Source organism: Arvicanthis niloticus, chromosome 5 (genome assembly GCF_011762505.2).
Source record: "Arvicanthis niloticus isolate mArvNil1 chromosome 5, mArvNil1.pat.X, whole genome shotgun sequence".
Lineage (NCBI taxonomy): Eukaryota > Metazoa > Chordata > Mammalia > Rodentia > Muridae > Arvicanthis > Arvicanthis niloticus.
This window is the reverse complement of record NC_047662.1, coordinates 94,677,147-94,702,360: the sequence shown is the minus strand read 5'-3', so window position 1 is coordinate 94,702,360 and position 25,214 is coordinate 94,677,147. Positions and strand designations below refer to the sequence as shown.

The window sequence follows — 25,214 nt, the reverse complement described above, 5'->3', positions numbered from 1 at the left end:
GGACACATGTAAGACTGTACAACATGCATTTTCTTCCATAAGTATAAATTCCTCAAGTGTTCCAGCAGAGAAGGCTAAGCTAAGAAGGGTCACAGTCATCCTAAAAGGTCACCCACAAGCAATGTGTTTTCCCTGGGGCATTGGAGAATCTGTGCTAAACAGTAGCATCCAGCTTGGGGCTTCCGTCTTCACTGAAACTGTATTTCTCTTAAAGTTGATACTGAAACCTACAAGTTAACCAGCTATCTGGGTGAAGGTACATAGGAGAGTATTCTCACACATGGGCAAATTTTGCCTCTTGATTTTAAATGGCATGTGTCCAAAAATATAAATCATATAGTCATAAAGTACGAATTAAGGAAGATTTATATTAATCCTGAAAGTATACTAGAATGTGGATAAGGTAAACTGGTTTAATAATAAATTTAAACGTTATACAGTTTAAATACCATTGAGTAGTTTGAAATGCTACTACATAATAAAGCTAATAAGTAGATGTATATAAAACTAGAATCATGAAACCCCAAGGTTTTACTTTTTGTTTTTTTCTTTTTGTTTCTTTTTTTTCTTTTCTATTTTTCTAGTGTACAGAAATGGACATGGCACCATCATTAGTTTAAAGAGCTTTTGAAATAAACATAAGCTTGCATTTTTTCCTGGAATTTTTTCTAGTGTCTCTTGATACCAATATATAACAGAGTCTTAACAATTACGTGCAGAGTCAATAATTTGAAAATTACTATTAAGAGAAGACTAGTGAGTCTCAGTAATTGCCTGGCCATGTAAACATAATGACAAACATAGGAGGGAAGGGCCATTAGCATGTGTGGGAGGTTTTATGTCCCACAAGCATGTTGGACCACACCAACTAAAAAGAGTAAAAAGACGAAAGCAGATGCAGTGGATGCATGGTAATTGAAACAGTAATAATCGACTCAAAGGTACTGATAATTGAACAGCCAGGTTACAGAAAATGGATAAAAATGATTAGATGTGTGTTTTCTCTACTGCTGAGAAGATGGAAGAATAGACTGGAAACTTTCTCAAAGACAAGTCCTCTGTCTCCTGTGCTCTGTGCCCACAGCTGAGGGCATAACCCAAAGTCAGAAACTTAGGGAAATGTTTGGTTGAACAGACAACTTTATCTAGTTGGTGGAATTCTTGAAGGATACAGAAATGAAGTTCAGAAACTGTTCAAAGAATAGATTATTCATTCTATTCAGCAAGGTAGAGCTGGACTGTAAAGCTTGGCTTAGTGGCATAGACCTACAGTCCTAGCTGCTTGCGAGGACTAGGTTAGGAGAATCACAAGTTCAAAGTCACTCTGGGTTACAGGGCAAGTTTAGGGCTACATTGATCATTTTATCAAGAACCTGTCTCAAAATATATATCTTAAAATAGACATATTTATAAATACGTCTAGGTTAATGTTCTGTTTCTGCTGACATCCATTAGGCACATGAAATGCAAACGCCTTAGCCTGGCATAAAGCCATGTGTGGTATGCTGTGAATCCTTTCCTAGGACCATCTCAGATCTTCAAATGCAATTAATGCTCCCATTGTGTTACATTTTGTCTTCAGGTCTTAACAAATTCAAACACTTCATTTTCTGTGCTTAATTATTAGCTTCAAATGTGAAGACTTGTATTCATTTATTAAAATATATTACCAAATCTCTGAGAATGTTAATGGATTTTTCCACGTATTTTAAACAGTTCACAACCCTCCGAGCGTACTGGCACAATCCTGTCACCCCAGCACACAGGAAACAGAGGGCATAAGATTGTGAGTTCTAGACCAGACTGGACTATATAACAAGACTTTGTCTCATGGGGTGGATGGTGTTGAGGTTTGGCCTTTTGTCATCTATTGTTAATAATGTTAAGTGTGCCACCTCCAGGACTTGGTTGTCCAGGGAAGAGAAAGTTCCCATGTAGACCTTGCCCCTAAGTTATTTCTGATTGGTAAATAAAGATGCCAACAGCTAGTAGTTAGAGAGAAGAGACACAGGTGGGGTTTAGGTTTCCTGGGCTTGGGGTCAGAGAGGAATCAGGATGGAAGAAGATGCAGGAAGAGGAAGGAGAAGCTCCTATGGGTTTGGTGAGCCATAAAAATGTGGCCCTGAAAGCTGGCCGATTGGAGTTATAGTAAGTGGTAAGTAATAATTTGGGTTTGTAGATAGCAAAGTAGATTCTAATAACATAGTGGGTAGGTAACTGCTTAGCTCGTGTGCTGTTTAAGGCATATTGTAAATATAAAGGCTGTCTGTGCCTTTTATCCCAAAACTAAATGGTCAAACACAGGGTAGAAAGCCTGGGTTGGGAATAATAATTTCTACAATGGGGGCAGGGTATGTGTGCACATACCCTTTATAGCCTACCTTTATGCATTATGCTGTCAACTCTAAAATGACAAGACTCAAGTACATCTGCTTGAGCCTAGTTCAGGAAATGGTTATGGATTGAGTAGAAACACAGATGTCCATTCATGGAGGCATTGTCAAGGTAACGTGCCACCTACCATTGCCCCCAAAATTAACATTTAGTAAAACAACTTTCTAATACATTGTTAAAGATAACACAGTGACCTTGGTCCTCTAATCCTTTTGTCTACATTGAGTCATGATGGACATTTTCTCTGGCTTGTGGGTGACTGAAAAGAATTAAATCCCTTATACCTGTAATTACATCTATGTAGTCTGCCACAAGAAATTATTTTCCTAGTCTAAAAGCCAGTACTGAAAATGCCGTGTTTGGGGGAGATTTCATTAACATTTTAAAATGTTAACAATTCTGTCAGCCCAAACCAAAAATGACTGTGTGAGAAATGAAAGCTTGCAGAACTCTGGCACCAGCTAGTCACAGCTCATTAGCCTTCTGGCTTTTATTATGCAGTGAGGGAGTGGGGTCAGCCTCACAAAATTTAGGGACAATTAAGAAAATTACTGTATGCAGATATGACTTATGGACTGAGAATAACTAACTTTCCAAAAAATTGGATTAAAACAAAACAAATAAAAATGATGGAAAACCCACAGCTGTTTTCTGGCTTAAGGCAGCCTTTAAGTTATTCATTATACAGACTCCTTCCGGGGATATGCTCGCTTTCCCTGACCCTGTCCTGAACACTTTGAAACTTTTTCTTTGACTGTACTCCTTCGGGAGTTTAAAAAAGTCCTAGGCATATTTTCTGAAGTTCTTTGAGTTCATTTCTCACATACACCCATGGGGATGAAAATATTGCCACTGACCCCTGTGCATTGTGAACTGCCTCTGGGCTCCAAACCTCACATTCTTCTTTTGTAATTTTCAAACTTTGTGAAATAAAATATGTGGAAACAATCATGAGGGTAGAGCCTTCCACCTTAGAGTCAAAAGTAAGAGAAAGAAAAGAAAAGTAGAGCAAAAGTGTTAGATAAATGTATATATTTAGTTATTAGAAAGTATCATTTGACAACTATCCATTTTTCCTCTAAGTAAATAATATTGGAGACACAAATAAAAGAGAAAGTTTTCTTTCTCTATAAATAAATTTCAGCAACTATGAATTAAGTATGCTATATGCTAGGCTATGGACTAAGTCAAATAATACTATTTCAACTTTAGCGGAATTTGTATTTCCCTCAGAAGTCAGACAGGTCAGGATGAAGAGGCTAAGTACTACTTAGAAGTCAATAGAAAAAGTGCCATGGAGACCTTGTAGAGGGAAATTTTAGATATGTAAATTACATTACTATGTGAATGTGTGTATCATCATGTACATAGATGTACATGTCAATATACATGTATGTGTATGAATGCATGTGCATGCATGCATGTATGTGATTGCGTGTGTGTGTGTGTGTGCATGTATGTGCCATTGTGCAAGTATGTAGTCAGAAGACAATATGTTGGAACCAGTTCTCTTCTGGGGCTATTTAACTATGAGAAGTGGGGTGGGTGGAGCTCTAGTTTTTGATCTTGGTGGATACTGATTTACTCACTGAGAAATCTTGCTAGCCCAAGAAATGTGATTTCCCTGGAAATTAAACCATGGGGAAGTCAAAAATATCACTTGGAATTGATAAAATGAATTATTGAGTTAACCCAACCTAAGTCAACAAATATTCTTACTCATTTTCCCTAAATGTTTTTAGAAACCAAATGATTTTTTTCTTGCATTGTCCATTTTGCAAGACACAAGAGTATGCCAGATGATATAATGTAATTTTCATTTGTGGATTTTCCTGCTGCTTATGACTGTCCTCCCAACACTGGTTGGAATCATACGGTTGTTAGAAGGGTGAAGGCTTTTTTCTTAGATAAAATCCTGAACCTCACATATATACTATGGTACAAACGTATTAACTCTGTGTAGATATTGCAAAATAAAATACACATAAATTTGAGCTTATGAAAATTAAAATGCTATATGGAAAAAAGAAAATTAGGATAATATAATATTCAGTTTTACCATTAATAGATTTTTGAAAATTAATTTGAATTACTTTACATTTTCTTTTCTTCTTTTTTCTCTTTTTTTTTGTTTTTGAAACAAGTTCTCCCTGCATATCCTTGGCTTCCCTGGAACCCACAAAGATGCTCCTGCTTCTGCCTCTGAAATGCTATGATTAGAGGTGTGTATCATCATAACCATTTTACATTTTTGTGAACAATATTATATTGTGCCTTGTCTATATTTCTGTCATACACTTGGCTGTTAGCAGATTGCTTGTTTATAGTAAGTTCTCAGTACAATTATATATAAAATCATGACAACTTCCTGGTCTTTTACCAAGTGTTTGTGTTTTCTTAAGATAAGACCCTAAAATTGCTATATAGTCTGTATGCTTTTTGAGAGTATTTGCTTAAAATGTGTTTAAGTCTACAGGGAAGATTGACTTCTTGAATGGCGCTCTTCTCTGACCTGGCCTCTTTGACCACAGGCCATCCTCTTTTAGATAAAAATCAATTAGCCTAAAATTATTACTTAAGGTCATTCCCCTTTCCTAGTAATTATAAGCCCATTTCTATATAAGGGGTTATCCTTTATTTTAAATGTTTCCATTCCATCTTCTGAATCAAGTGAGCTACTAAACATAAAGATACCAAGTTATAATATGCACACATGTAATTAAGTATAAAATAATAAACAGCATATTAGCAAAATACTCTTATAGAATGCGTACTTCAATATATCCATTTTTGTATCTGTCTACCATATTTCTATGTATCTATTTATATATCTATATACCTATCTATGTATCTATCTATGCATCTGTCTGTCTATCTCTCTATCTATCTATATCTATCTATCTATCTATCTATCTATCTATCTATCTATTTCTATCTCTCTATTTCTCTATTTATCTATGTCTTTATCATTTATCTATCTGCCTCTTTATCAATCATCTATATATCATCCACATATCATCTATTGATTTATCACCCACCCATCATGTAGCATGTATTTTTTATCTGCTATCACAACAATTCCACAAGTAGTAGGATTGTATGCTTATATAGTTATAATTTCACATGCCTTTCCTGTAAGCAGACATGAACCTTAAGAAACTAAGGCTGAGAGAAATTGGGTAACTTGACTAAGTGATACAAGAATAAGGAGGCATAACTAAGATTCTATTTCTGTGTGGTTCTGAAGTCTCTCCCTTTAACCAGGGTCTAAACTGGTGTAAACAATTCTAGGAAAGAAAAAAAGTACATTTTCATTTACCTATTTTTTTCCTCAGCATGTATTTAGAAAATTTTGTTCAGTTCTACTAATGTGGGAAAGGATAAACAAGGAAATAAATATTCCTTGCTTTTATGTGAGTCAAGCATGGGTTAATTTTTTCATATACAATTTCAGGGCCTATTTATTATACTGTATCAAGCTAGTCTATGTTATCTTGATATATTAGTTAGAATATTGAAGCTCTATATTAGTTAGAATATTGAAGCTTTATGTTTTTAAATATCCTGGCAAGAACTTGACAGTGAGTAAGGAACTAACCAGTGCTGAGTGCTTTCCCTACCTTACAGCACTCAATACAGAATCAAATTACAGAGAACAGATCATGAAATACTAGTCTTTAGTTGCCCCTAACTATATCAGGACTATTGGTCCTTCGAGCTATTACAGAATCAAGATTTCTGCACAGTGAATTTATAGGGAAACTTTACTTGCTATCCTGGCTCTCTGGATGAGAATGTACCCCAGACTTTACATCCTACCTTGATAAATATTGTCCAGAAGTGAGATTTGTTGTTTTCACATCCATGCAGTTCATTGTGCTGGGAAGGAGAGCAAGTTCTGGCTGGATCATGGTGGCCGTGGCTACAGCTCTTGCAACCAACTCCATGGCATCCTGAACATAGTACTCAAAGACAGACTGTGTGGTTTTTCCATGAGCAATGAGCCCTAAGGGCAGGCCTTCTGTCCTCAGTTCCTCCACATTCTGGGAGTCTCCTAAAACCCAGTGAAGTTCAGGAGGTGATTGCCCAAACTGTGTGGACATTTCAAATATTTGCCGGATACTCTCCATGTCACAGCCAAACATCACCATCGTGGGTGTGCTGTTTTTAATGTTTTCCAGCTGAACCTGCAGGAAACTTAGAAGGTCCTTTGTGGAGGATAGGTTAGCAGTGATGTTGATGATAGACTCGAGGTGAAACTTGGAGTTATTCTCTGTAAGGAGGAGGAAGTCGGTGATATTCCAGTCTTCCTGGCATAGCAACAAGCTAAAATTGTACCAGTTGTTCATGGTCAGGATTGAGACAGTGACATCAGCATCAGAACTTAGTGAATTTTCTAAACTCAGCTGTAGGTGCAGGGGATTCTGTATTTAAAGATAATGAAAAAGAAGAATTAGAAAGCATTGCCCAAAGATCATAACGAGGTAGTTTTGTTTTCCTACAAGGCTAAAGCCTTTCTCTATTTTGCCCTGTGATATTTCCTCTGAAATAAAATTCTCTTACTTGGAAAAAATCATGTTTTTTATTTAATGAGCAATCAACACTTTTTCATGATTTCCCAATTATTTTTGTTTGAGTTCTAGAGAGCAGATAGCTCTTGATGTAAATGTGAGAAGTGATATAATCACCTATGTCATCATAGATTTTTATGGGGTTTGTCTTTCTTACGATCAGTCTATTTAATGTATCATATTTCTTACACTGTGTTTAATGACTCATTTGTTAGACATTTCACCCAGAAGAAATAATTGGAAGAAATTGTTTTTTGTGAAACAACCATCAGAAATAAACTAACACAGTGTAACTCTTGTATCATAGAATATAGAATATGAATAGGCCTCTAGACCCTTGAGCAAGGCTCTTCTAAAACACATGAAGTATTGTAGGTTACATATATCATGGTTAAGTGTATAGTCCAAGGTTAAGGGCATGGTTATATTTTTATTTGTTTTGATCTTGATCTCTTGCTATAAAAATATTCTATGGAATGTACTCTTGAAACTTAAATTACTATTTCATCTACTCATGGAACTTGCCAGCTCAATTAAGCAAGAATTTCTTAATTTAACAGTCATAAATTATAAATTACATAGTTGAAGGGTAGTCTTTCAACATTAATATATTTGTCATGTATTCTTCCCAACAGCAGACACTTGACACATTTACCCTTTAACAATGATTTCCTGAGAAATTTTAGAACAAAGCTTTATAAATGTTGCACAACAAATACCTATCAAGCGAATTAAGTATCTTCCAATTGGGAGCTTTTGGACTATCTCTGAGAGCTTGCCAAAATTCTAGTCTATAATAATTTTCCTTTCCTATAACACACAAAACCATACTGGCTAACTCATATTTTCTTGAACCAGGGCAGATATTTTCATACAAACTTTCTTTTCACTGGAAATGGATTTGTTTGCATTTGTACTCATTTTTTTCCAAACAGTGCATTCATCCAGATTTCTAAAAAGTCTTTTAGGTTGTAGTTAACTGAAGTCTTCTGAGACTGTGTCTACATTAATGATTCTGTAGACCGACCTTAGCTGCATAGAACAATATCATTACAGAGAAAATAGTTTTTAGCTTAAGAACCAAAATTACAAGGCTACCTAAAACTCTTCAAAGCCATTAATCTTACCTTCTTGTTTGGCCTGACAGTCTCTTGAGTATTAGGTTATCTTTTGACAATGTCCTGCTAAGCTTAGCAGACATTAAGACATTATCAATCCTAAAACTAAGAATGTGAATAATGTCTGGATCATTTATAGAAATGACCCCCTTGCTTTGCTGGAGTCTGCCTATCTAATGCCCTAATTCAAGTATTTGTTGAATGTATTTATTGATGTATGAGTTCGTTTTGTGGACACAAAAGTCTATGTGACTTCATTCTTTGTGGTTCATACTATTTACAACAACTAGAATTTGTGTTCCCTGGTTGTGACCATCCACATTTGGTTCAGAGTATACTATTTATTTCTTTGAATGTAGAGATGTTTTTTTTTTTGTTTTGTTTTACTTCTTTATTGCCTTTGTTCATTTGTATATATATATATATATATATATATATATATATATATATATATATACATATATATGTATGTATATATTTACAATGTATTTGCCTTATAGTGACTTGAGTTTTTATTTATTTTTGATGACTATAAAAACTTAATCATTCCATATATGTCTTATGTTGTTCATCTCTTTACTGCAGATTGCCTCAAATGCACAGTACTGCTTACATCACACAATGGACTAGAACTATGTCCTGAATCTCTCTTCTGACAGATTGTGCCAGAGATAGTGTGTGTCATCTGGAATTATTCTTTCATTCACCCCTGTTCCTGGACTTTGATCATAATCTGAGAAAATTGAAAGATGGGAAGAAAATCTTTTCCAGCATAGTTTCAAGACCCAACGTTTTTCCTGAATTGTAACCATGGTTCATTCAAATACTTGCCACAGAAGAATTCACTAAATGAGTATGAAGAACAGGCTTGTTGTATGAAGGGGAAAATGAGAATAAAATGTTTTGATCATATGATAATTCAGCATTATATAGAGACATAAAAGAATTAGTATTTGGCAAAAAAAAAAAAAAGCAACATGGGACTTAGCTAAAGAATCCTTTTCTTCCCCAACAGTTAGTGATTAATTCTTGTAAGCATGCTCATCACTATAATCAATTCTGTTGAGGAACTCCAGATGTTGACATTAATTCTTTCACTGTTTTAAGGGGAGCAATTCTTCAAATAAATATTTATTAAGCAATTGTTTAGAAGCATCTAATGATCCTTATTCTCAGCTTCACATGCAGCATCTTGTAGTTTTTCTCAAGTGATGTTAAAGTCTCTCTCTCTCTCTCTCTCTCTTACACACACACACATGCACATGACATTAAAGCAGTCAAGCTTTATAGTACAAATTATTTTAAAATCTTCAGCAAAATAAAAAAAAGTTATTGAGTTAAATTAAGAAATTTTGAAACAAAAAGAAGGGTCTTTGTTTAATATTAGAATATTAGATATGCAATTTTGTTAGGCAAGAATAGTTTAAGAACAGAAATATGAAGAGAGAATTAAGAAGTAAATAGAATAAATGTTAACATACACAAAGAACATCAATTAAATATATTGAATTAATACATTATACATGAAATACAAAGCAAAATGGAAGGAAATATGAGATTGAGTCAAGAAAAAATACATTTAGAACAATAATATAATTTTAATTTCTAATTCTGCAATATAAAAATAAATTCCTTCTGGGTGGTGTTGGTGCATGGCTTTAATTTTAGCACTTGGGAGGCAGGGGCGAATCTTTGAGGCCAGCCTGGTCTACAGAGAGAGTGACAGGATGGCTAGAGCTACACACAGAGAAACCCTGTTGCAACAAACAAATAAACAAATAAATAAGTAAATAAATAGATTCTTATCTATTGATAGCATAAGTATAATATCAAATCATTAAAAATAGATCAACTGGGTGAATATATGAGAATTCAAAGTTCATTAAACCCAATACTGTAGCCTGTTTGTTCTGACATGAAAAAAATCTGTCATAAACAAAAAGTGAAGGAACATGAAATATAAAAAAAAAATTTTCACAAATGGTAATAGGCAAAGAGCTGTGTCCACAATAAATAGGAAACATTTAGTTAACAAGGGTACGGAATTCTTTACTGAGCACACATCCGATCCAGAAAGGCAATTTTAACCTTGCATTGTGAGATGTGCCCTCTGCCTATGCACAGGAAACAGGAAAGAGGAACAGCACACACGTAGCTGGGAAATAGACAATCCATATAATTATAAATCCTGCAGCTACAACAAATCAAATTTTGAAGGATGCTAGGGCTAGGAAGGGAGGAGTGCTCCAGGAGAAGGGCAGCAGAAGTGGGAGGATGCAGATGAAGGTAATGTTCAGCATCCTCTGGTTGAACTTCAGGAGAGTAAATGAGAGATGTATTTGAAAACAGGTAGATAGGCCAACATAAACAGTGATGTCATTCTACAACAGCAGTATCTTTCTTATTCCAGATGAATGTTGGCTATATATCATGCTTCTGTTTATCTTAGGTCTGATCATGCAGTGTCCTTTCAAATAGTGTCTATGATGTTCTCATTTAGGTCCCAAGCTCTCCTTGCTGGTAGTGGCACTGCCATTTTAAGTTATCTGAGTTTTTCTCTTCTCTTGTGCTAAGTGGAATTAGAAGGTAGGATGAACTATGTGAAAATTATTTCTCCATCACTTACAAGCCATCGGGACTTCTGTAAGTAATTTAACATCTCAGCATCATAGATTCCTATCTCCCAAATGACCATGATATATCATTTCCAGTATGAAATGTGGTAATGCACAGAAAGTGTCCTGCACAGGAGGAATACCCAGTAAGTGGTAACTCTGGAAACTTGCTTGTAGAATGTGGTTTTGAGTTGAATGCCTTTGTTAAAATGATTGTTTTATTGCTATGCCTCTCCCACATTTCATCTATTTGCACACAGTGATCTTACTAATAAGACATTTTTTACAGATATCTTTTTTTTATAGATATCACCCACCTTTTTTTTTTACAGGAAACAGCGGCTTCATCTTATGTGAGGAGAGCTGTTTATTTGGAGATATATGAGTGATCTCAGTAGCCACCCCATTTCCCATACTCTTCCTCTGGCAATGAGTTCTAGCCTCCTTTCACTAATTAGGAAATTTGGACACCAACTTCTGAAGTTCCAGACTGCAATCTTCTTTCTTCTGGGAGAACAGATTTGGATCTTGACTGGATTGGTACAAGTCTCCCAAACATGATTGTCTACAGTAAAGTTTGCTACAGGGTTTCAGGATACCCCCTGGCAGAAGGATCAATGCTCTGATAGTAAAGAAACGATGCTCTACTTGTAAAGAAATGATGCCATCCTTTCAGTGCTTTCCTGGGCCAGCACATCCAAAGAAGGAGGGTGAAGCTTGAGCATTCCAGGGAGCAGGGTGCTTCTATGTCTTTGCATGGAGGAGATATTCGCTCCCTTCATGAGGTCTGCTGCTACTGCGTCCCATCTAAGGTGCTTGGAACAGACAGACTTCTCATGCTGTGGCTGCTACTCCTTCACTGAAGAAGCCATAAGAAGTTTTCTCTTCCTTATCATCTTGCACCTCATGTGACCTCTATTATGCTTTTTCTTCTGAAAATTAAATCTTATTGCTCTAGAAGCCCAGTTTTTGAAATAAATTCTGTTTTATAGTGGCACTAAGAAGTCACGCAAACACAAGGCATAGTCCTAGCTCTACAACAAGAATCATATATATATATATATATATATATATATATATATATATATAGTCTGTAATATGTTATGCATAGATCTTGCTTTATCCTCATAATAGCCTTATGTGTTGACTCCCACAATCAGCCTTCCTTAACAGACAACAGAGTCAGGTCAGAGAGAGGGTAATTCTCTTAAGGTGACACAACTATTGAGAAATAAAGCCTCAACCCAATATTTCAACCTGATGGACTAAAAGCCTGTGCTCTTAACTGATACTCTGTCTTGTTTCTTTCACTTAATAAGGACAATACAAGAAACAGACCCTTGGTATTTCTGAGTTTAATATTCATAGTTACAGCCATCATCAGGTGATTCTAAGAGCCCAGAGAATTATGTCATTTTTAATATGAGTAATGGCATGAATCGAATGAAGTTCTTTTTGTCATAGAGGATCTCAGTCCCAGGATGCACATGACCTTTAGTTATTTTCTTCACTCGTCTTCCCATTGTAGCAACTCTTGAGTTATGGCAATCAGTTAAAGAAGGCAGGTAGTTACATAATTAATGAGGCCTGTTTTGTATATATATATTTCAAGCCTGATGCAGCTGGATCAATAAACCCAAGTAAGCCAAGTAAGGTATGAAGGTATGTTTATGTTTCACTGCATGTGGCTGGGAAGGACTGAGAAAGGCTGAGAGATGGGGATGCATAATGGAGTTCACTTCATATATATATATATGAATATATATGTATATATATATATATATATATACATATATTCTAATTGTTGATACTAAACTTGTTCATTTATATTCCACCCCTCTTCTGCCTTTTTGTGCTGGGTGATTTTGCTTTGTTTCTGTTGTCTGACCTTTGGTAATCATAAAAGCCTTTGGCTGTGACTTAATTTGCTGGTCTTATTTTTCAAGGCCACAGGTAATATATACCTCACTTAGATGCAGCCCCTTGTTCCTCAAATAGACTTCATACTTGGAGGTGAGAAGGTCATAGTCAAGACTGTGTGTCTAGAGAACATTTGTAAGCATGTGGAATCTGGGGAGAAAAGCCAGCTTCAATAAGGTATCTTAACACAGAGAAGGGTTACAAAGAAATATGGATGTTAGTCATCAGAAAAGACCATCAGTAAGTGACAAGGATCAAATAAAAATCCTTTGAAAGATGGCTTAGCAGTTAAAACTGCTTGCTGCCCTTGCTGAGGACCTGAACTCAGTTCCCAGCATTCACATTCTGACTGACATTCATATAACTCCAGTTCTATGGGAACTGATGTCATCTTCTGACCTCCACAGGCTTTTGCATACATGTGGTGTTCATATATGTATAAAGGAAAACAAAAATATAAACAAACATACATTAAATAAGTAAATGATGGTAGGTAGATAGATAGATGGATAGATAGATAGATAGATAGATAGATAGATAGATAGATAGATAGAAAGATAGAAATATAGAAAGGTAGATAGACCGATAGATTGTCAACCGAAACTACACATTTGCTTGGACTTTAAAATTTAGCACAGTTTCCACTGTCACAATTTTCAGTAGAGTCAAAAAATATATAAAACTTAATTTAGCATCACTCAAATTTTGAATGAATTTTGATGTCAGTTGTATGGGGAAAATTTTGTGAAAATTATTATTATTAATTCTTAGGATTTACTTTCCTCTTTGTGGAATCAAATTAATACATTATTTACCTTAAAAAGTTTGTGAGGATTAAATAATATCATTCATACAAACCATTGGCATATTGTACATTACAACAAGTGGTCCTGTATAAGGACAGCAGAGATGCTGATGAAGTTGGGAGTGTCATGCTAAGGACTTCAGTATGATTCTTAGCTAGAGTGGTCCAACACCTACTTTGTGCCTGGTGTTGAGTATTGATTGATTGCTAAAACTACAGTAGTGAATAATATTAATATGGTCTTCTTTATTAGGATTTCCATGGAGGTAATATTATCAATATCAGAATAAAAATTAAAGAATAGTTTAGGATTGAGACAGTAAACAAGAAATAAGAGCCCAGGGTCTAGGTTAGACTAGAAGGAATATGGACCACAGTTTTGAGTTTTAATTATGAGGCACAGCTTTCCATATCTACCATTCACACTAGCCTTTGGCACTGGAGAAATACTGGATCTCATCCAGTAGAGATCAAGGATTAAAAGGTGAGTAAGAAGAAAGGTGACAGCTAGAAGAAGGCTAGATCTGACTCTCAGAGATGTTTCATGCCTGATACACAGTAAGTGCTTGGTAACCATTAACCTTACCTTAATTGCTATAATTGATCCTTTCTCAAAGACTCATTATGTTCTGACATGAACACCAGTTATAATGCCCAGTGATGGGAGGATTGTGTGTGCAGGTTATATGTGTTCACTTGGATTTTGTGCTTATAGAACCAAGTGGGGCTGGTATAGAAAGTGCATGTTTTCCCTCTTCCTGCTGATATCCCATATCATATTTTTGCAGTGTGCCATGCTTCAACGAGCCCTTCCTATGCTTGTCAACATGCTTTGTAAGAAAACAGGCTCAGTTGGCATGTGATTTTTTTTCCTAAATAACTATTAAATATATCAGGAAGTATGCCGTAGCAAGAAGGGATCAGGCTTAATATCACTGAGAAGGCCAAGGACAAGATTTGAATCAAGACTGCCAGGGAATTTCAGACTCCCATTTTGACTACTGTCAGAAAGAATAATATTGTCTACCAAGTAATTCAGGACCTTGTAAAGGTCACATAGTGTTAAACACATGGAAGTGACAGGGAAATATAAAACATATAAAAACAGAAGACAAAGTGCTTTTTATGGTACAATGATGGTAGGATCATGATCCTAGGAGAGGCACAGCAGAAGAAAGTTCTGTAGTAGAATATTAAAGCTGGGTATAGTTTTCCAATTATCTGGCAACTTTAAAATTTTGCTTCATAGATAGCATGATTATTTGTTATTAAAATGTTTTGGAATGAAGATATTGGTTTAGAATTGATATTAGTTCCTGATTTTGTTATGCAGTATTTGAAGAACTATACACATTTATATGAGTCAACAAACAATTTATTAGATCACTTTTTTTTTTATTGAAAATAGATTCTTCTCTCATACAGTTCACTGTCACCAATTTTCCCTTTCTCTACTCTTTTCAGGTTCTCCACACCTCCCCTGTCTCTGAGATCCACTCTTTTCCTATTTCCCTTTAGAAAAGAACAGACTTCCATGAGACAACAGTCAAACACAACAAAAAGACACAGTAACACAATACAAGAAACCTCATATCATGGCTGGACACGGCCACCAAGTAGGAGTAAAAGAGTCCCAAGAGCAGACAAAGAGTCAGAGACACACCTGGCCCCACTGTTAGGACTCCCAGAGAAGCACTGAGATAACAGCTATACGATATACACAGAAGACCTGGTATATAGGTCCAAGTAGGACCCACGTTTGTCACTTCAGTCTCTGTGAACCCATATGATCCCTTATTAGTTGATTAAGTGGGCCATATTCTCCTGGTGTTCTCCATTCCTTCTGACTTCTATAGTCTTTCTTCTCTCTCTTCCATGAAATTGTTCAAATCTGAGAGGAGGGACCTGATAGAGACCTCCAATTTAGATTCTCTCTCCACAAATGTTTCCATATAATGTAGTCTCTTCATCTGATGCCATAGGAAGCCCCTTTAATGATGACTAGGCAAGATATATGAGTAGAGCTGAATATCATAAGGGATCATTTCCTTGATTTTTTGTGCCAGCTATGTTTGGTTCTATCCTAGTTCTCTAGGCCATCCAAGTTAGTGTCAGGCATGTACCTCAAGCTAAACAAGATCCTGATTGGTCGCGCCCAAAGGTTTTGCACCACCATTGCCTCAGTATACCTTGAAGGCAGAACAGTTTGTTTATCAGTGTTCTGTGGCTGGGGTTGTGTCCAGGTGTCTCTTTTTATAACCTTCAGAAAAGCCAAAGAGACTAGCATGTAGGGTGATGGATCCATGTAAGCACAAGCTCAACCTCTCTACATTCAATGAGCTGATGAGCTGTGTAGTAGTTGTTCTTGGCTATGTTCTCCTGACCCTGCGGTTAGATTTTGGAGATTCTGTCTTAGCTTCAGCCTGGCGTGTTTGGGATCTCCATAGAACCCCTCGGCCAACAACTCAACCAAATACAACTCAGTCCTACCACTGGAAATCTTGCCTGACCACCAAAGATGGTAGGTTCAGACACTGTATCCTCTGTTACTAGGAGTCCTCACTAGAGTCACCCTCATAGATTCCAGGAAGTTTCCATTGCACTAGGTTCCTACACTGTCCCCCTAATGTACCCCAATTCCAGCTTTCTCTCCCTGCATTATCTCCCTCCATGCCTTCACCATCAGCTGATCCTTCCTGCTCCTATCCACATCTGCCCCCAGTCTGCCTGAAAAACTTACTCTATTTTCTCTTCCCAGGGAGACAGACCCATGTGTCCCTTCTAGAGCCCTCCTCTTAATCTAACCTCTCCGGTTCTATGGACAGTAGCTTGATTATCATTTACTTAACAGTTAAGAACCACTTATAATTAGATGTATACTATGTTTGTCATTCTGGGTCTGGTTATTTCATTAAGGATGATTATTTTCTAGTTTAATCCATTTGCCTGTCCATTTCATGATGTCATTTCTTTTGAAACAGCCGAATAATACTTCATTATGTGTACCACATTTTCTTTATCCATTCTTCAGCTGAGGGACATCTTGGTTGCTTCTAGTTTCTGGCTATAATGAATAAAGCCACAATGAGTGTAGTTGAGCAACTCTCCTGGTAGTAAGCTGGAACAGCCTTGGTATATGTCCAAGAGTATATGGGTATAGCTGGCTCTTGAGGTAGATTCATTTCCAGTTTTCTGAGGAACTGCTTGCTGTATTGGTTTCCATAGTGACTGTGTAAGTTTTTACTCCCACCAGCAAAGGAGGAGTGTTCTCCTTGATCTCTATCCTCACCAGCAAGAGCTGATACTTGCCTCATTGATCTTAGCCATTCTGACAGGTAAGATGGAATCTAAGAGTAGTTTTGATTTGCATTTCCCAGATGTCTAAGGATACTGAAAATTTCTCTAAGTGTTCCTTAGCCACTCGAGATTCCACTATTGGGAATTCTCCACTTAGATCTGTACCTCATTTTAAAACAGAATTATTTGGTTTTTTGATTCTAGTTTCTTGAGTTCTTTATATATATTGCATATTAGAATTCTATTGGATGTGGAGTTGGTATAAATCTTTTCCCACTTACTTCTTTGTTCAATTGACATGTCCTTTGCCTTACATAATTTTTTTTTTAATTTTATAAGGTCATATTTCTTAATTGTTGTTCTTAGTGTTTGTGACATTGATATTATATTCAGAAAGTTGTCTCCTGTGCCAGTGGATTCAAGGTTATTCTTTCTTTCTCTCTTTTTTTCTCTCTTACTTTTTCATCTATCAGGTTTGGTGTGTCTGGTTTTATGTTGAGGTCTTTAATCCACTTGGACTTCAGTTTTGTTCAGGGTTATAAATATGGATCTATTTGCATTCTTCTACAGACAGATAACCAGTTTGACCAGGACTATTTGATGAAGATGCCTTCTTTTTTTCCAGTGTTTGTTTGTTTGTTTGTTTTTTTTTTTTTTTTTTTTTTCCAGCGTGAGTTCTTTATTAAAAACAAAACAAAATAAAACAGGTTTCCACAGATGTGCAGATTCATGTCCGGGTATTCAATTGGATCCCATTGATCGACATGTCTGTTTTTATGCCAATACTTTGTTTTTATTACTATGGCTTTGTATTATAACTTAAAATTGGGGATGGTTATATCTCTAGTGGTTTTTAAAAATTATTCAGGTTTGTTTTAGCTATCTTGGGATTTTTGTTTTTCCATATGAAGTTGAAGTTGAGTATGGTTCTTGCAAGGTCTCTAAAGAATTGTGTCAAATTTTGATGGAAATGTGTTGTACCAACAAATTGGTTTTGATAGGATGGACATTTTTACTATGTTAATTCGACTAATCTATGAGCATAAGAGATCTTTTCATCTTCTGACATCTTCAGTTACTTTATTGAAAACTTGGGGTTTTTATCATGCAAGCCTTTCACTTTTTTTTTTAGTTAGAGTTACCCCCAAGATATTTTATATTATTTGAGGATTTTGTAAAAGGTGCTGTTTCCATGACTTCTTTCTCAGTCTGTTTTAGATAATTAAAAATTTATCAAATATTGAAATTATTGTTATAAACAATACTTTGTCACAATCCTTGGTAAAAAGTTTAGACATATTTTCTTATAATGGCAACTACTGAAAATGTACCAGATAATTAAACTGTCAAGTGTGCAAGTTAAATTTCCTACAGAAATTTGATTACTTATGTCAGTGCAGCTTGGAACTATTGCTAAGAGATAGCTTTTGTCATATGCTAATTTGCTTTGTACTAAGAGTGAACACTCGGCTAAATACTGACTATTCCTGTCTGAAACACCTGCTAGAATAGCTACCATGGTTGACATTCATTTGATATAGTTCTGTACATTGGTCAAAGTATGTTTGATACATTTAGAGTATGATTTGGCTACTTGTGACTTTTAAATGCATTTAAAAATATTTATAAATTGTATTTAGTTTTATTTTTGGGTAATGTGTATGTGTTGGTCTGTTTGTTTGTGTGTGCGTCATGTGTATGCAGTACCCTCAGAGGCCAGAAGAGGGCATTAAATCTCATGGAAGTGGAGTTACAGTAGGTTGGGAACCATCTGATGTGGATGCTGGCTACCTTTTGGAGAGCAGCAAATGCTCTTAAATGCTGAATCATCTCTCCAGCCCATAATATGCCTCTCATTTACTATGGATTATCAGAATATATTAATTTAATTATTATTAATTCAGTGTAATTACATAACAGATTTTTATTTTATTGGGCATTAAAAAACACTTATATGAGTCTGCTCATTGCTTGCTACCTGAAATTGACCCCTTTAATATTAGAAATGAGATTAGCATATCTTTAAATGAGATTAGCATACCTTTAAACAGTATCTTGGTACATTTCCATTTCAGCACCTTATTTTGAAACTTGTGATCTACTAATTGTGATTAAGCTTTGCTGCAATGACATTTTATTTCACTCAAATTACGAGGAGAACATTAGTGTAATTAATTCTTTGTACCTCTCACATCCTTGTTCACAGTATGAAGAACTAAAAATGGAAAATTGAAAGTCTGGTCACAGAGGCAGGTTAGTGATCAAACTTAAACTTAAACCAGATTGCTCTTTGAGCAATCTGGTGACTTCAGGGCCAGCATGACACGTCCTTCATGAACAGGGGAATGCATTTACAGTAAGGCCCATGTGAATCTGCTCAGAATATGCAATGACAAAGCAGGACTGGCTTCTTTTCAGAGTCCTTAATAGATCCTTGTGAACACAGTCGGGCCATCATTGTCCCATATAATCAGATGGAATGGACGTGCTAAGCGTAAAGACTATATCACAAGGAAGTGCTATGCTCAAAGGCTGTATCACAGACTAATTAGTTCACTCACTGTTTTATCATTTGTTTTTAAAGGGAAAACTTCACCAATCCCAAATTTATAGACTGCCACAATTTGAGGAGAAGAAGACTGATTTTTCTTATGTTATACAGGTTAAGAATATGTTTCACTGAAATGGTCTGTTTTCATTATACTCCTCTTTGGATATGGCTATACATCCAATATATTGATACATATGTATACATATTCCTCTGTTTAAATTTTGCTTCCTGAATTTTGAAGAAAAGATTCAGGCTCAGCCAGAACTTGTAAAATCTACATCTTTGTAGTACTAAAAACATAATAAATCACTTTAATATGAGAAGCATAATGAATATGCTGATTGGTGAATTTATTGTTTTTATCTCCAGTGTGACAAATATATCCAATCACATCATATCTTCTTGTGAGAACAAAAATATTAAATATTAAACTATCTAAAGCAAAAGGATTAATAAGTAACATGAAATGTATATTATAGGCTTGCAAATGCTCTTCTGTAGGACTCTGGAATTTTCCCTGAAATTATTTGCTGTTCATATATTTATTTTTAGCATTGTTTGGCATCTCTTGGCCTGATTTTGTATGATATTCTTGCATATTATGCCAAAAGCTTTTAGGCTTTAAAATATGAAGAATGTCTTAAAGATTATTATTGTGTTTCCCAAATCAGCTCATGGAGTGAAGACAAAAACCAGGACAGAGAATGTTGACAGCAACTTATTTCCAAGAGTGGGGAGATGAGGAGAGGGATGATAAAGAGAAGAAAAGAAAGACAGAGAAAGTGAGGGGGAGGGGAGGGAGAGGGAGAGAGAACACACATTCAGTCTCTATATATCAGTTCAGCATCTCGAATGCTACAGTCATGACTTGATTTTTTAAAATAATTTTTTTTTGTCTGAGTTCCGGATGATGCCTGTGCCCAGGCTCTCTTGTCTCCCTTCACAGATTATTCAAAACTCCTTGGATGATGCCTGTACCCAGGCTCTCTTGTCTCCCTTCACAGATTATTCAAAACTCCTCGGATCAGGGGTTTTCTATTCTAGTCCTTATGGGCTTATTTCCTTTGAAACAAAACAGTGGTATCTCTTTGTCCTTTTTATTCAACTGTGTAAATATTTATTGGCATTTGATTACTTAAGAAGCTTGTACCCAAAGCCTAGAATTCCCTAGATGCTCTGTTCTGTCTCCTCTAGTTTCATGGGGAGGGCAAATTCTTCGAGAGATGCCCTTGCCCTCTGTCTTTATATGTGAGCTTCTGTTCTGGTTTCCTGTCTCCACTTAAGCATCCCTGATTTGGTTCATTTATCTGCTGTCCTGCCGCAGTTTGTGCATCTGTAGTCTGAGTATTTATTACATGGTTCCCTCATGTTGTTTTTTTCTCATCTCTGCTTTTCTGTTTGGGGACTTGATATTCATGTTTGTTTGTTTGTTTGTTTGCCAATACATTCTTGAATAACATTGCTTAGAATAATAGCAACTTAAAGAGAAAATTTGTTTGTTGAATGAATAAGTGAGAAAGTGGTGACAAGAAATTTAGATTTAGATGGAAAAAGGTGACTTTTGGCTGAGGAGGGTGACTGTTTTTTATGAGTCATTTTCCTTCTCATTTGACTAATATCATTTCTCCCAAGAAGCAAAGGCAATTATTCCCTGCTTTCCCATAAAACTGTATCTTTTCAGATGACAAATATTCTCTGATGTCAATCAGAAAAGTGGCACCTGAATGCAGAGGATTGACAGAATCGCTCAAGTGCACATGAGCTGAGACAGTCACTAAAAATACAAGTGAATCACGATATGGACACATTCAGTGAGTGTCAGTCATTTCTTTTGCACTAAGGAAGGTTGTAGGGGAAACAATTATTATGCTTATAAATTATTCGTAATTAAATTTACTTAAATGCTCAGCACTGACATTTTCTAAACATGACTCAGTATACAAAGGTATCAATATTGGGTCAAACTTTCATTTATTTATCTGTTACAGAAATTTAATATACTCAAACTTTGAAATTTCAGTGACCATCAAAGAGTCAGAAAAATCAAGAAAAGAAAAAAGTAAATTACGGTAAATAAAGAAAACAACATTAAGAGAGAAGATGGGCTGGGGAGAAGGCATCTTGGTAATGTTCTCACTATGTAAGTGTGAGTATTTAAGTCTTATTATTGGCACCTATGTAAAATAGCCTGATGCAAGTGTACTCCTAATCACAGGGGAGAGGAGACAAGAAAATAGCTAAGACCTGCTGTCCAGTCAGGCTGGTTGAGTTACCAAGCTCTAGGCCTAGGGAAAGACCATGTCTCAAAGAGTAAGATGGAGAGTTATTGAGGACCACATCCAATGCCAGGCAATCTCTTGCTTCTATATACATTTACATGAGAACACATACACACACACACACACACATAGCACACACATGCATCTCTCTCCACATGTGCACAGCCACACAGACAGACAGACAGACAGACAGACACACACACACAGAGAGAGAGAGAGAGAGAGAGAGAGAGAGAGAGAGAGAGATAGAGACAGAGACAGAGAGAGAGACAGAGAGGGAGAGGAGAAATAAAAGAAATTGTTAGACGTTTCATCAATATTTTACAAGTTAAAATAACATGCATATTGTTATCATCATCATTTCTTCATAAGAAATCAGGTTTCTGTTGTGTTCAGAGACACAATCGTACCTGGCACAGAGAGAAGTAGAGGGTAACAAGGACAGCTATACTGTAAGCCATTTTGTTCTTATTTTCTAGTTTACCTCTTGGTGCATCTTCTGGAGATGTACAAGATGCTGAACAAGTTTGCAGAGTTCAGATTGTTAAGGATCAAAATGAACTGAGTCCATAATTACCTCTGGAAGTGTTTGGCGACTTTCTGCCATTCTTATTCCTGTGTTGCCTCCTCAATGGTCTTATTCTGTAATCTGCATCAGCAATTTCTCTCCTCCCTAGGACCTCCCTGAAGCTGGCAGATGTTTCAAATATTATCTGTATACTCCCTATGGCCTCTCTTCCATATTCATTCTTTTCATTTCTCAGTACGTAAATTCGTGATTTATCCACATGCACTTATACTTTCTACCTTTTCAATTTTCATTTTTCTTGTCAATCAGAATTTCAGATTCAACATAAAACAACTTATATTTAAAAACCCAATGCTCAAATCTTGAGTGTTTTCCATCTACTAGTGTCTTCATCCTCCAGTCCTCTCAATTCTAAAGCCTTGTTTTCTTATCTGACCAGCTGACTCTTCTCAGTCTATTATTTCTCTACATCTTCTGTGTGCACAGGGCTCTTGTCTTTGACTTCTATTCCTCAACCAACATCTGTTCTTGAGCTGAATATTAGAATATTAAAATACATCTGTGTTTGTGTCTCCTTTGGGTTCTCACTAGGTTTCTGAAACTTAGCAAGTCCACAAATGACTCCATCAAAACCTAAGAAATTAGCTGGATGTTTCCCTTTCAGGACACCACTCCTTAATTCACCAATAAGTCCTATTTACGCCAAAATATGTCTTGAGTTTAATCCTCATCTCATTTCCTCTAGAATGAGCCTTTATGATCTGTCACTTGGACTAAAATGTGACGGACTAATCATTCTACAGTTCTCCCACTGCCTGACTAGCACCCTGTTAAATACACAGATAACACATAGAGTAATATACTATTTTCCAAGTTTTGGAGTGGAGATAGAAATCAGTGCTAGAGTGCTTTCCAGGAATAGATGAGGCCTTGAGTTTGCTTTTCAAACACACATGCATGCATGCGCTCTCGCGAATACACACACACACACACACACACACACACACACACACACACACACACACACACACAATTTTTCTGTTTAAAACTTTATCTACAGTGACCCGATCCTGCCTATTGCTTTAACATTTCCTCATACCAACAATGTGCTCTGAAAACCACAGCACTTAAGCTTCCTTCAGTCTTAGGGGTTTTTTATTCCTTCTACTTCCTCTCGGGACATTCTTCTCTCAGATTGCTTCATGGCTGATATTCTCAAATTTCAGAGCTGTCCATCCTAATGACAGCATCCTCCCTCTGGACCACTTGCCATCAGATCCAATATTTTCTTCACATGGTGTAATTTTGCCTTCCTTGGAATATTGGCCAATAACTGAAGTTATTTTCCTTTGTTCTGTTTGTTTGCTAAATGATTTCTTGCTACTAAAATATAAGATCCTAGAGGTTCCAAACTGTTGATCCTTATGTCTCTCCAGGGCCTGGGACAATGTCCCATAGCATTTGGTGGGTGACTCAGGATATCTTGGTAGCATTATTTAACACTTATCTTTCCCTCCAAGCTTCACTAACATGTCTCAATTGGGAAAAATCATTTCTTAGAAAAGATTCCAGTAGAATTGAATTTGCTGTTGTCATCATTTGGGAGTTTACTCTTAATTATTGTTGCTCTGTCTGTTTACCCCTGCGTGGCGTCCCCTCTGCCTCTACTACCATACTCCTTCTTCTATTTCTCTGTCTTGTACTAAACTCTATGTAGGTCTCTTAACCTCTCTGTCTAAACATTTACCTCCGTCATGACTCTATTTCTGTCTCTGTCTCTTGTTTAAATACAAGGTTTAACGGTCATCTTTAAATGAGCATAGTAATGGCAAGTAACTGTATTTACTGAATATTAGAAACCATTATCATCATATGCAACAGCTTGCTGCTGTGGCTAATGTCTTAAAAATATGAGACATTCTAGTGATTATTATTTTTGAATAAAAAAAAAAAACCTCATTATGGCACAGCTCTTTGCTGCAAACTGGGCCTCCTGTGGATCCAATCATGCCGCCTCTAATGTTCTTATGTTGAATTTCAGAGCAGAATGGGGCTAGTCCTTCCATATCTTAATGTCATGTTATACAGAGGTACAACTTAATTCCCTGATATTTGAGATTCTATTTATTTCCAGAGAAACTCATATTTCTAAGTAATATATTTTAGGTTTATTGAAACCCCATGGTGTGTCGGCCAGTGTAACACACACTGTAATATGCAAGCAGAAGTCAGAAAATAGAAACATTCTCTAACTTTAAAGAGTCAAGAGGAAAGCATGCATTAATTAGATCTTATTAAATCAAGAGCTAATGTATACTAAATGATCGGTTTACGGTATTCCAGACTGTGGTTCAAATTTTTTACATAGTTCTATTTCATAGAAGAAGCAGCTAAGGTCACATAACTGGGAAGAAATAGATGTGTTATTGAAATTATGATTCTAGCAGCCATGCTTCTCATCAATATACTTTTTAACTAAACTTCATCAAAAAACGAGAGGCAAGAACCATTTCAAGTAAACCTGTCCCTGTACGTGCTGTGGCTCTATGGTAAGGATGATGAAGGGTGCACATGCCAGAGCATGCAAGTCCAGGGAAGCAGTCCTTAGGCGTTATATCTGCAAATGATTTAACTTGAGTTTCAATTTCTTAGCCTTTTTCTAGCCAACCGAAGATTGCTTAAACCCTCTTTGTGAATATATGAAGAGATTCCTCATCAAGAACTTGATAATTAATTCATGTTTCTAACCTTTCCACTACCTGTGATACAGTCAGTCTTTACAGTCACCCAACTCAGTGCGAGGACAGGATAAATGTCTATGATTTAGATGCATGCGAACAATTGTGTGGGTGGCTACGGTCTGCCTTCAGGATGGATGTGAATTTCTGACACCTACCATGGTAATTCTAATGTGAACAATATTAACCCTGATTATTTTCTGACCTGTTCTGGACCCTTGTAGTCAAAGCTACAATTTAGAAAGAAATTAAAATTGTTTAAGGACATCATAATTAGATTATGCAATCAGGGCACCGGAAACTCTGACATGATTGCATTGAACCAGTGACACTTATGTAATAAACCATTTTAGGGAAATTGTATGTCTCCTGGTAAACCTCCTCCCTGTGTATGTGG

At 36.2% G+C, this 25,214-nt stretch overlaps 1 protein-coding gene across 2 annotated transcripts in view; it reads right to left on the bottom strand.

Moving 5' to 3' along the window:
* Grin3a (glutamate ionotropic receptor NMDA type subunit 3A) overlaps positions 1–25,214 on the bottom strand; it is a 193,270-nt gene that overhangs the window by 134,536 nt on the left and 33,520 nt on the right. For both annotated transcript variants that reach the window (XM_034503974.2, XM_034503975.2), the window contains exon 2: positions 6,214–6,818. In XM_034503974.2, coding sequence (XP_034359865.1) covers positions 6,214–6,818 — 605 coding nt within the window. The remainder of the gene's footprint in view (positions 1–6,213; positions 6,819–25,214) is intronic.